The 12,517-nt window shown below is 36.0% G+C and overlaps 1 protein-coding gene across 1 annotated transcript in view; it reads left to right on the forward strand.

The window, feature by feature from the left end:
• LOC125233570 (guanylate cyclase 32E-like) overlaps positions 1-12,252 on the forward strand; it is a 221,132-nt gene extending 208,880 nt beyond the window's left edge. The window contains exons 24-25 of the mRNA XM_048139626.1: positions 4,342-4,417; positions 11,209-12,252. Of these exons, the coding sequence (XP_047995583.1) occupies positions 4,342-4,417; positions 11,209-11,429 (297 nt within the window). The 3' untranslated portion in view covers positions 11,430-12,252. The remainder of the gene's footprint in view (positions 1-4,341; positions 4,418-11,208) is intronic.
• The last annotated feature ends 265 nt before the right edge of the window (positions 12,253-12,517 follow it).

Consider the following 12,517-nt stretch of genomic DNA (forward strand, 5'->3'; position numbering starts at 1 on the left):
AGAAATATCGAAAAAACATGAATAAAACTATGCAGAATTTAATACGGCATTAGTTATATATAAACTATCAATATCGTTTTTTATGTTTCGTTGAGATCCTACAAATAATATTATCAATAATTGAACGAAATTCACTAATGAAAGGTTACATGTTCTTGGCAGTTTTCTTTTCACCATGTACGTGAATTACAGTCCTTAATCACACAGGCCACAGTCACATAAGGAACTTGAACACATCACAAATAGTAACATAGCAGGTTAATCAACTATCTATTAGGAATAAACGACTATGTACAGTTGTCAAAGTTGGACACCGACTGTGAAAGATAAACACATATTTAATTTAGCCGTATTGTAACTACTAAAAGGCAACCAAAAGGCAACCACTTGACAATCGTTTAGTGACCACCTTCGGGAAAACGAAAGAAGTTCCGGATTTTTGTCGCATTCGCTCATAAACAAAACGTAATAGTGTGTTGTGAGTAAGATTCATGTCACCATGCTCTTATTTTAGCATGGCTTCCATGCTTTAGTTATACTTCCGTGGTTTTATCAATATATGTATTTTTTTTTTCATATGTTGATCGAAACAGAGTCTAGCTGTATCGTGCCATTACAGAAGAGTGATGGGAAATAGCTAGGATACGCTAAAGCGATTGTGACTCGGACGCAGTAGGCTAAATAGTTATGGTCGACTGTTTATCATATGTGAGTGTGTTTAGTAAAACGTCCCACTTTGTCGGTTACCATTAAGGCGAGATTTACTTGTATCTTGGTATGAATAAACTGACAAAGCGGCTTTATAGCAATCGACAAAATGGGGCAGACATGAAAACATATGTGAGTGTGCACGGCACTCACATATGTTTCCATGTCTGTCACTTTCACCCCTGACATTAGGTGCAAACGCGACGTGTGGGATGACAGGTGATAAAAACTCGAAAATGATTCACCACAGGTCAACAACGACAAGCACAATGACATATAATGTACAGATATCTTGCTTCGAATGCAACTTAGGCAATTCATGGACAAAACTTACAAACCTCTGATCTTCTTCAAGAGTTCAGGTTTACTGAGCTAAATCTATAAATGTCTATTCTTGAAATTAATACTAGGATTTTGGGCGAAGCAATAGTTGTTGTCCTCACAGAGAGTGGCATAGACACTTCCGTATTTACCGCCCTCAGCACGAGGCACGCGGCAACCTCGGCTGCCTCGCGCGTTGGGCTAAGCGTCGATGTCATTCGAAATTCAGCTAGCTGGACTGAGCGATCCACTGCCTTTGCGAATTTTTATAAAAGACGTATAATTAATTCTGAAACCAGCTTATTTGACTCTATGTTATCAGAATAGGGCCATACTTATAATCGTTATTATATATACTACATAATTGTTATTGTATACGTTACTAGCGACCCGCCCCGGCTTCGCACGGGTACTATACCTACATGTAAACCTTCCTCTACAATCACTCTATCTATTAAAAAAAACCGCATCAAAATCCGTTGCGTAGTTTTAAAGATTTAAGCATACATAGGGACATAGGGACAGAGAAAGTGACTTTGTTTTATACTATGTAGTGATAAGTATATTCAATTCAATTCAAATTCAAAATATCTTTATTCATGTAGGCCTAGTTACAAGCTCTTATGAATAGTTCATTACATATATATTATGATCTCAATCTAACCTAATTATCAGAGCAATTTATTGTTGTAAATTATTGTTCATAATAATATTGAGTCTATAATATACAATTTCATATAAAAATAATCGTTAAACAAAAAATATATAATTAGGTATATGTATATATAAAAATACATGTCTAGAATATTTCTAGGAAAAATCCAATGTCCAAAAAAATACAATATTAATTTCATCAACAATAATAATAATAAAAAACGTAAAAATAAGAAACCATTTCGAATAACAATTAATCCCACGTTGTTTTATCATTCATGTAGTCTTGTGTTGTATAATAAGCTTTGGAAATGAGTACACGCTTTACATGATTCTTAAATTTATTAATTGACAATTCAGTAATATGATTCGGAAGTTTATTATAAAATCGAACACAATTACCCATGAATGATTTTTTAATTTTACAGAGCCGTGTGAAGGGCACCGCGAGTTTATGTTTATTTCTAGTATTTATATTATGTACATCACAGTTTTTCTTAAAATTACAAATGTTTTTATGTACATACATAATATTCTCATAAATATATTGACAATGCACTGTCATTATATTAATGTCCTTAAATTTATCTCTAAGTGAGTCTCTATGGTTCATTTTATATATTGCTCGAATAGCCCTCTTCTGCAGAATAAATATGGTATTTATCTCTGAAGCACTGCCCCAAAGTAAAATACCATATGACATAATGCTGTGAAAGTAACTAAAATAAACTAATCGAGCTGTTTTCACGTCTGTTAACTGACGGATCTTGCTCACTGCAAAAGCTGCAGAACTAAGTCTATTCGAGAGGTTAACAATATGGGGACCCCACTGAAGTTTAGAATCTAAAGTTATACCAAGAAAAACTGTACTATCTACCAGTTCTAATTCCTCATCCTTCACAACGACACTTGTTTGCTCATTCATACATGTTAATTGATGGGATTATTATAGTTGTGTTATATCTAATTCAATGCCCAATAAATGTTTTAAATTACTGTAATCAAAGGAGAACATTAATATCGTAAATCTTATTGTATTTGAAGTTGCAAGTCTTGAAGCTATTGTTATCCAATTTGAGCTTCTGCTTTTATCATTGTGGAGTATAATTGGTACTTAACTATTCATTAGATTTACTGTCTGCAGTAAAGCATTGTACATATATAAATTAAAGTGCCTGTGTATTTAATTAGGTATTTTTAATTGTTCTATACAATACTTAGCTTTGAGAAAATGTTTTGTAAGAAATTATCATTAGAAATAAGAATTGTATATTACTCAATACTTTACTCAGATGTTGTATGGTTCGAACCCCGGCTCGCACCAATGAGTTTTTCGGAATTTATGTGCGAAATGTCATTTGATATTTGCCAGTCGCTTTTCGGTGAAGGAAAACATCGTGAGGAAACCAGACTAATCCAATAAGGTCTAGTATACCCTTCGGGTTAGAAGGACAGGTGACAGTCGCTTTCGTAAAAACTAGTACCTACGCCAAATCTTGGGTTTAGTTGTCAAAGCGGACCCCAGGCTCCCATGAGCAGGCAAATGCCGGGATAACGCAAGGAGGATGATGATGTTTTGTAAGAAATATTATCAATAGAAATACAAGCCCAATACCCATAGTACAAGCTTTGCTTAGTTTGGGGCTAAATTGTTCTGTGTAAGGTGTCCCCAATATTATTATTATTTTTTTTAAATAAGAATTGTTTATTACTCAATACTTTGCTCAGATGTCACCACTTCCAATTTGAGGAGGGCCTGCCGGAAACTTTGTTCGACATGTTGCCCCTTTGTTGCACTTCAAGTTCACAATTTATGTAAATTGAATGTAACGGGTGAATCGAGGTATAAGTAACGTGAGTCACGACTTCATTGATTGTTTATTTGAACTACAGCTGCAAATAAAAGGATCTGTGCTATATCGGGAAAGTAACACTTATTTAGATTATCACTTGAACTTGCATCGTGAATAAATGGAACATGCCATAAAATCGTGACCCATGTTACTCTTACCGCGGATCGACACTAACAGAGAATCAAGTTGAATCAACACGTCAAACATGGTTTGAGGAAGGCCAGTTGTCTAAGAACCGCCTTGTATGCATCAATTTCATACAGAAAATTTTCAAAGAACTGTTTAGACCATAATAGTACCTACACTATGGCACTGGTCCCACCGCGAGCTAGTAAGCTACGAACTATCGGCTATAAAAACGAACAAAAGATGACACTCCCATGCAAATAAAAGAGACACGGCGATTATACACGTTAAACTTCCGTGAGACATATTCAAATAATTAATTGAAATACGGTTGTACTCACGTTATTATCCCGAAATCGAATCGAGTCGAATTGGCCCGAAACATGTCGCAGCAATAGCGATATAATAACGTGAGTACAACCGTATTTCAATTAATTATTTAGACACGGCGATGTTTACTCGCCCAGCGGTGAGCTATCAATATCGCCGTGTCTCTTTTATTTGCACGGAAGTGATTATCTTTTGTTCGTTTTTATAGCCGATAGCTCATAGCTTACTAGCTCGCGGTGGGACCAGTGCCTATAGTTTACTGTGTGAAAGAGCTGAACTCTGGCGGCAAAATATTGCCGTAATATTCCCTAATTACGACAGCGATTAATTTGAAAATAATTTGTTTTAGGGGAAGGGTGATATGAAAACGTGGTGGCTAGTCGGAGAGGATCATGAGAGGAGAAAAAACTCACTATCGCGATATCGTAAGTACACAATAGTTATTTGTTATACATAGGTGAAAAGTTGTTTTTTAACACACGAGAAGTAAAATACATTTGCACCCGAATGTAACACAAAACTTTTCCCCTCACTATAGCGAGGAAACTACAACGCAAAAAATGCGTTTATCACTGCTTCTAGTAGTTCCGCAGGTGGTAAATCATCTTTATTACTAGATTCACCTACTTTTATCAATTTTAAAGCAGTTAATTTGACTTTATTTAAGGTCAAATTACTTTAACCACTAGTGGATATAATGCGTTTTTACCTGCTAGTATTAAAGGACAAAACACGTGTTTCCGAGCTAGTGAGGGGAAAAATGAATTATTAATACCATAGCGTTGGAGTCAACCTATATTGGCAGAGATGGCCTTGACTGGCTGACTAGCTACTTAACCGGCCGCCGTCAAAAAGTAAAACTTGACCAATTATATAGCGATGAGCGTCCAGTTCTTTGTGGGGTCCCTCAGGGGAGCATCCTGGGCCCAACTCTATTTATTATATATATTAACGACATTTTCGACATAATACTTAAAGATACAGAAATTTTATGCTACGCTGACGACACTGTGATTTTGGTGCATGGCAAAACTTGGGATATAACTTACCACAAGGCGGAAAGTGCACTAGCGAAAGTTGCCTCCTGGCTAAGCCACAACCTACTTACGCTAAACGTAGACAAAACTAACTTTGTTACCTTTTCAAAAACAAAAACCTCTACTCCCGCCGCAGACCGTGCTATTAAATTTCATACGTGTGTATCCAAATCCAGACTCCCTACCAAATCCGCCTGTTCAATCATGCTCATGTCAAGCCATTACGAGGTGCGCGTATGTGAAGTATCTGGGGCTTCTATTTGACCAACATCTCACATTTAAGCAACACATTACCACCCTTGCCGCTAGAGTCAGGAAGCTAATTTACGTCGTAAAGAGGCTCCGGGATTGCGCTTCACGTGAAGTGCTGCGCCTCGTGTATCTTGCACTGTGCCAGTCCATTACACAACATGGCATTGCGGTCTGGGGTGGCACAGGAAAAAGCCACATGATAACACTGGAACGGGCCCAAAGAGCCGTGATAAAAGTCATGCTCAAAAAACGTTTCAGATTCCCTACAAATAGGTTGTACTCTGAGTCAAAGTTGTTAAGGGTGAGGCAGCTCTACATCCTAAAAGCAGTAACGCGTATCCACCGATCCATTCTGAACTCCCCGTCGTATAAGGATATGTTACTAAAGAGAACCTTCAAAGCCCCTCTTCCTCCAGTTAGGTCGGCGTTGGCCAGGAAATCCCCGGACTTCGCACATCCCTACACCTACAACAATATATGCAGGACCCTAGACATTAAAACACTGTCCGTGCAAAAAGTCAAATTCCAGGTAACAAGATGGTTGCATAGTTTATCTTACGCTGAGACGGAAAATCTGACAGCTAAGGTTTAACCTAAACACCTTGTGATAAGCTTCCTACACACACACTCACACACAAACACACTTACACTACCTACACAAACACAGACTTACACGCAAGTGTACACACCCAAATGAAAATAATATTAGTAATAGAACCTATTTAACTTAGATTTTAGATTAGTTTTAATGATAATTTAGTTTGTATAGTTACCTATAGCTATAATAGCACTGTTGTTACAAATCTAATTATGTATAAAATTATGTAGTTGTCAACTCGCTCTCGCAGACGTCCAAAATACAGGCTCAGCCTAGTTTGGAGTCTGATGGATATTCATGTAAACGTGTGTCTCTTTTGATAAATAAATATTATTATTATTATTATGTCTTACCATATCTCGGGACCATGGGGTCCCGGACTTTTGGGAGGCATGTGTGGGGCCGAAGCCAACAGCACAGAGGCCCTTTTAGACACTTTAATCTAAAGGCAAGGGATACACCTGGCGGATACCATCCCCGAGCGCACAATATGATACATCCGGAGATGGTCCCCGCCAGGTGTAAAGACTATTTCAGTGCAGCACCGATTATTATTATTATTTTGGTAGTCCCGTCTGTGCCCCTTGCAGTAAAATAAGTAAAAAAAACCACATTATTTAAATCTAATATTGACGATTAAAATAACTCTTGCACCAGCTGGATAATCGACCACTTCGCTTTACGTGACTATAAAGCGAAGTTTAGACGTGCAAGTTATTGCTGCAAGTTTTGAGACAGAAGTATAATATAACTTGCTGGTCTAAACACAGCTTAAGAATACAATTTTTATAAAGCCTGTATAGAAATATAATTTGATTATTGTCAAGAGGGCGTTGTTATTCCGATGTATGGGGTGACAGTTCAGTTTAGTATGAAGAAAGTAATAATAAAGCCATTTATTTCCAATAGAATATAAATTTATACATGCATGATTTTATACGAAATTGAATATTAATTACTAATCACATTTTGAATAAATATCTTAAACTAACATACTTATCTATTATTATCTACAAATTATCATCTATATAATTCAAAAAATAGATACAAGTTGTCAAATAATTACACAATGTCATTGTTATTATATTCAAATTATTAATTATTTTGTTATTAAAATACATATTAAATTCTATTGGCTGTCCATTTGTGGTCCACAAATGGACAGCCAATGAAGAAAGTAGTTCTAATGAAATTCCGCAACATGGCGCGTAGTAAATATATTTCTGGTCAGGCTTTAGTGCGTTTTCACATTATTCGATCCGATATCGGATGTCGGAAGGATTTCGAAGGCAAAAATCAAAGATGGCGGCTTAATTGTATGAGATATCCGTCCATCCGTCCTACATCCGATATCGGATCGGATAATGTGAAAACGCACTTATATCTACTCGGATGCCCACGTAGGTTTATTAGGTATTCTATAAAATGTAAAATAATGAAATACAAAACTAATTAGTGTTAACATTTTTCTGCGTGTCTGTGAAAATGTGTTCCTTAGTATTCAAGTATTTTGATGTTCAATCATTGACCAAAAACAGGGATCAAAATTTAAATTCGATATTTAAATTAAAGGCAAATTTTTGTATTTGGAACAGAAAGTCATGTCGTTACGAGTCCAGACGTCTAGACTTCAGTGAAAGGTGGCTTAATTAATTTATCATGGCTTTAAAAAATCGGTTAAGTGTGAGTTGGGCTCACACAAAGAGAATTTCGATACGTAAATCATTTTTAGGGTTGCTTAGTCATAGTTTCGCCATGTCTGTCTGTCCGTCCGTCCGCGGATAATCTCTGTGACCGTTAGCACTAGGAAGCTGAAGAAGCTGAAATATGTGTATCAATCACGCCAACAAAGTAGTAAAATAAAAAGTGAAAAAAAAAATGTTCTGTTAGGGGTACCCTACATGTAAAGTGGGGACTGCTTTTTTTTTCATTCCAACCTTCATATATTGTTGGATAGGTATTTAAAAATGAATAAAGGTTAACTAAAATTGTTTTTTAATAATATCAATAGGTATTTTAGGAAATAATCGCTCCTAAAGGAACAAAAACGTGCCCCCCCCCCCCCCTGTAACTTTTGAACCATATGTTAAAACAATATGAAAAAAATCACAAAAGTAGAACTTTATAAAGACTTTCTAGGATTTTTTTTTTGAACTTGATAGGTCTATTATTTTTTGAGAAAAAGATGGAAAACTACGGTCCGGTTTTTTTTAAGTCTGTTTTATATTATTAAGTACCTGCTATCCAATTAACCGAAGTAAAATATTACTATATTTTATTATGACGATAACGTCACTACAAATATATAAAAAATACACACATTTTTAATCGAAAATACGTAGTCATAATAAACTTTTAATATCCAAAATCTATAAAAATATTAGTTTTTTATGTCAAATACTACAGAAAACCATTTATATATTGTGCCAAATTCGATATGGCTCTAGTAGCTTATTCACTCCTCGATCACCACGTCTCGTATCGCCCAGCTGATGAAAAACCAGGTTCACTCCCCGCAAAGCTGCTTGGTGGTAATGGTACTTCATGGCCATTTCTTTGCTGTCTATTTACATTTGTTGCGTAGTTTGGTCTGACCCCGTAGCCGAATGGCATTTCTGCAACGCGAAACAAAATCAAAACGCCGCAGAAATGTAGTCTGGCTCTGTCGCGCCAATACGCAAGAGCGATAGAGATAGATAGTTACGAAATATCGTGAGCGTTTCGTGAGCGTTTGTTCATTCGGCTGCGCACACTGGTTGGAACTTATCGGTTTCCGAACCCTAAAAAAATTCGAAACCCTGCGGTGTACGTAATTCTGTTAGCATCTGAGTAGATTTTTCTTAGTTAGGACACAGAATATATAATAGTACAAGTACAGAAGGCCCTCTGCTTTGAAGTTCACGAAATGCCGCCTTTTTAAATGCCTACAGAATGATTACAAAGAAATGAGCCGCACGTGCGCAGCGTCGGACGCTAGGGTTGCCTATGGATTTTAAAAAATAATACTCAAATAAAATGTTATGCTATTATATTCAAGTCTTGGGTACTTTCTAGGTATATATATACAATATTTATATATTTTTGTTTAAGTCCTAACGTCCCAAGCTTAACTGAACCTTTCCGTGGGGCATAAATGACATAATCAATAGTAGGTCTGTGTAAGATTGTCCTATTTTATTTATGATGTTTATTTAACTAAGCATTATTAGCTATTCCACACGCGGATATCCCATATTAACCTTTAAAAAAACTCGCGACGAATAGTAAAAATAGAAAGTACGAACGTGCGTTCCGTGAGAATGCGAGCCACCCCTGATTAGGCCGCGAACTCGCGGCAGCCCGCAAGTACTTGTAGCGCGGCGATGGAATCGCGGAGTGAGCCGCCCCAGGATAAAATTTCAAAAAGTGTTCGTTCTAAGTTCGCTTGGATTTAATAGGACCTGTAATAAATCTTAATTAATTTTAAAAGTGACTCATGGGTAATATAAAACATGTGATATTATACCTAATATATAAGATTTTCCGTTTATATTTGTGTTTTCTTTATAAATGTAAAGCATATTCAATATGTTTATAAACAAATAATTAAGTAAATGTATTTTATAATGTTGACGATTGTAGGTATTTCCTTTTGTTTTCATACCTTCTTGTTATTAAATACATTTTCTTCATTTATCTTTTATTTATTAAAATAATACGCTGGTTACGGCTGGATGTTAAACAAGGTTTCACTCGATTGTTTCAAAATATATCCAACTTTTATTTTATATATCCAATTTATATTTTCCTACCTATATTCTTCGGATGAATCATCCAATATAGAAGTTTCAGTTTTCACTGTTATTTTTTGCGATTAACTAACAGGCTCATGTCATACAGTTAACTGATAGTCTGTGAACTCCTTTAGTGTCTGGCTTAAAAGGGCTTTCATGTGAAAAATAGTGAAATCGCAACCGAGCCCTTAATCATACCGTGTATGGTATCAAATTAAAGGGCTTTGCGAGTAGTTTACAAATATACTTATAACATATTATAGGACTTTTTCCACTTGGTCTAACAAAATATGAAAAAATGTCCAGAAGTGGTAATAATTGTGATTTCAAAACCTTATAATAAAAATGTAGTCTGGTACAGGATATACTTACTTATTATAAATTTACCAGTTTCAATATTCAAAATTGTCCAAATTTTGCAAACAAAATCGACTCATTCAGCGCTAAGTATACGCCGGTGTTCCTAAACGTCGATCAGAGAAAAAATCATAATTATTTTTTCTATAACATTATTTGTCACTGAGTTAGTATTAAAAAATCTAGTCTGATAAGAATCAAGATAATACTTACTGCTTACTTGAAACTTGAATTCAATATATCTATTACGTAACGGAAAGTATAGTATTTCACCGACTAAAACTATCAATTTAACATTATATTAACGTTTTTCTTGAAAGCACTCAGACAACCTTGAAAATTATTATTATTATGTGTCAATAAGTTTCCCCAAACAGTTGTTATTGACACAGAAATATCTGCTTACTTGTTTAGTTATTTTGGTAAATTACATTTAGAATCGGCCATTTCTAGAATAATATTTTATTTTAAGAATAGTTCGAAAGCTCAACAATGGCGTTTCGGGGTAGGCCCAGACGTGAGGGTCTGTGGGTTTCCTATGAAGATTTATCAAGATAAGCAAATATAATATGGAATAGCCATTATATAATATCTATTAATAGTTATTTCTTTGATGTTTATGAAGATTTACTCGTTTTTGCTCGTGAATAATTATGAAATCTCTAGCAAACTGGTATTGAATTTTACCAAGCATATGAGTTTCAATATTGTTGTGTCAAACTCATACGTCAAGTAAATATTACAGGCACAAAGCAACGTAGTTTGCTTTTAAGTCAAGTAGACTTAAAAGCAAACTAAGCAAAACTTAGTTTTCTTGTTTACCTTTCTCATTTAGTTTACAAAACCTTTTTCCTAATAGAAACTGACTAAATCCATTTTCACATTATCCGATCCGACCCGGATGTCGGAATTTCAATAGAAAAAATGCAAGATGGCGTCTGTAGTTTATGGGATATCGGTTCGACATCCGATATCGGATCGGATAATGTGAAAACGCACTAACTATTTTGGCTGTCCAAAGTGAATCTTGGCCTCCAAAACAAGAGCACCTTTCCTCCCAGCAACCTTTATTTCTAGCTAGAATTCGAACCCCGACATGGACCTATGATTGTGAGGCAGACGCACTTACAACGGAGCTACGTACTCTGTCCTCCCAGCGACCTGGACCACCAATAGTTTCTAAATTTTTTTCTTTACAGAACCAGGCCTCGACAGGCCCTCGCAGTCCGAAGACTCAATAGAACCCTGGTGGAACCCGAACCGTTCTATCCAGAGCATCCGTGACCGGGCGCGCCTGTCCTGCGGGGGCTCTCTCGGCCCCGGCTCAGCCCTGTCCTCCCCCGGCCCCCCCGCCTGCGCCTGCTTCGTCCCGCAACGCGACCACCACTCCGCTCCGGCCGTCAGCTTCTGCGACGACTGACGCTAACGGCCTACCCGACCCTTTCACCAAAAGACTGATACTGACGAAAATGTCAATAACTATAATACTTACGTTAACGAGTGCGAGGAGGCGGAGATGAGGAGACTGAAACAGGGCGCTGATGAGAGAGCGAGAGGCTTGGCTGCTATGCAAAGACTATGTTCCGTCGATTTTGACTACGGTACCTGGTTATAAACAATTTCATACCTATATAGGATTCTAATTAAGTGGGTCAATCCGCGGCAAGAGTAACATGAGTCACGATTTTATAGCATGTTCCATTTATTCATGATGCAAGTTCAAGTGATACATTGATAATCTATCTCTAAATAAGTGTTACTTTCCCGATATATTCATAGATCCTTTCATTTGCGGCTGTACTTAGTTCAAATAAACAATCAATGTAATCGTGACTCACGTTGCTTTCACGTGGATTCACCCAGGTACATGTTAAGGCATATTAAGGTGTTATACCTACACTTGCCAGTCGTAAACTTTCAATACTATTTTCGATATTATTTGTATCGATATACACTGTAGCAACTGACTTTTTTATCGTTACAAAGGCGTTTTACTAAATATTTAGTTCCTAACTTTTTTTTTGTAATAGTAAGCAACGAAAAAACAACGTATCTTTGACCTAGAATACCTAGATTTATTTGATAGAGAATTATTTAATAAAATATTGACATACTATAATATATTTAGTATTCATGTGCACTGTGTCCTTTGTTCGCGATCTCAATTTAATTTAAGCTTATTGAATATTGAATAAATATCAGACAATTGCATGTAAATATAAACGATGGAAGACCTAAAGTAATTATTGCAGGTATTAGATAGGTAAATAAATCACTGATCACATCAATGAATATTACTAAATGTTTAATATTTGTTGTATCTATTTTCTACGCTGTACTTTAGATAATACATGTCTCTATAAGATTTATCGTTAGTCGTAATAATGTTCTACTGTCACAGATATTAAATGTATATCATGTTTATTGTTCTCTGATTCTCATTTGAATTACATATATTACGTATGTCCCTACGATTGTCGAGTTTTAGACATTTCTAAGAATCAAATG

This window comes from Leguminivora glycinivorella, chromosome 14 (assembly GCF_023078275.1).
Source record: "Leguminivora glycinivorella isolate SPB_JAAS2020 chromosome 14, LegGlyc_1.1, whole genome shotgun sequence".
NCBI lineage: Eukaryota > Metazoa > Arthropoda > Insecta > Lepidoptera > Tortricidae > Leguminivora > Leguminivora glycinivorella.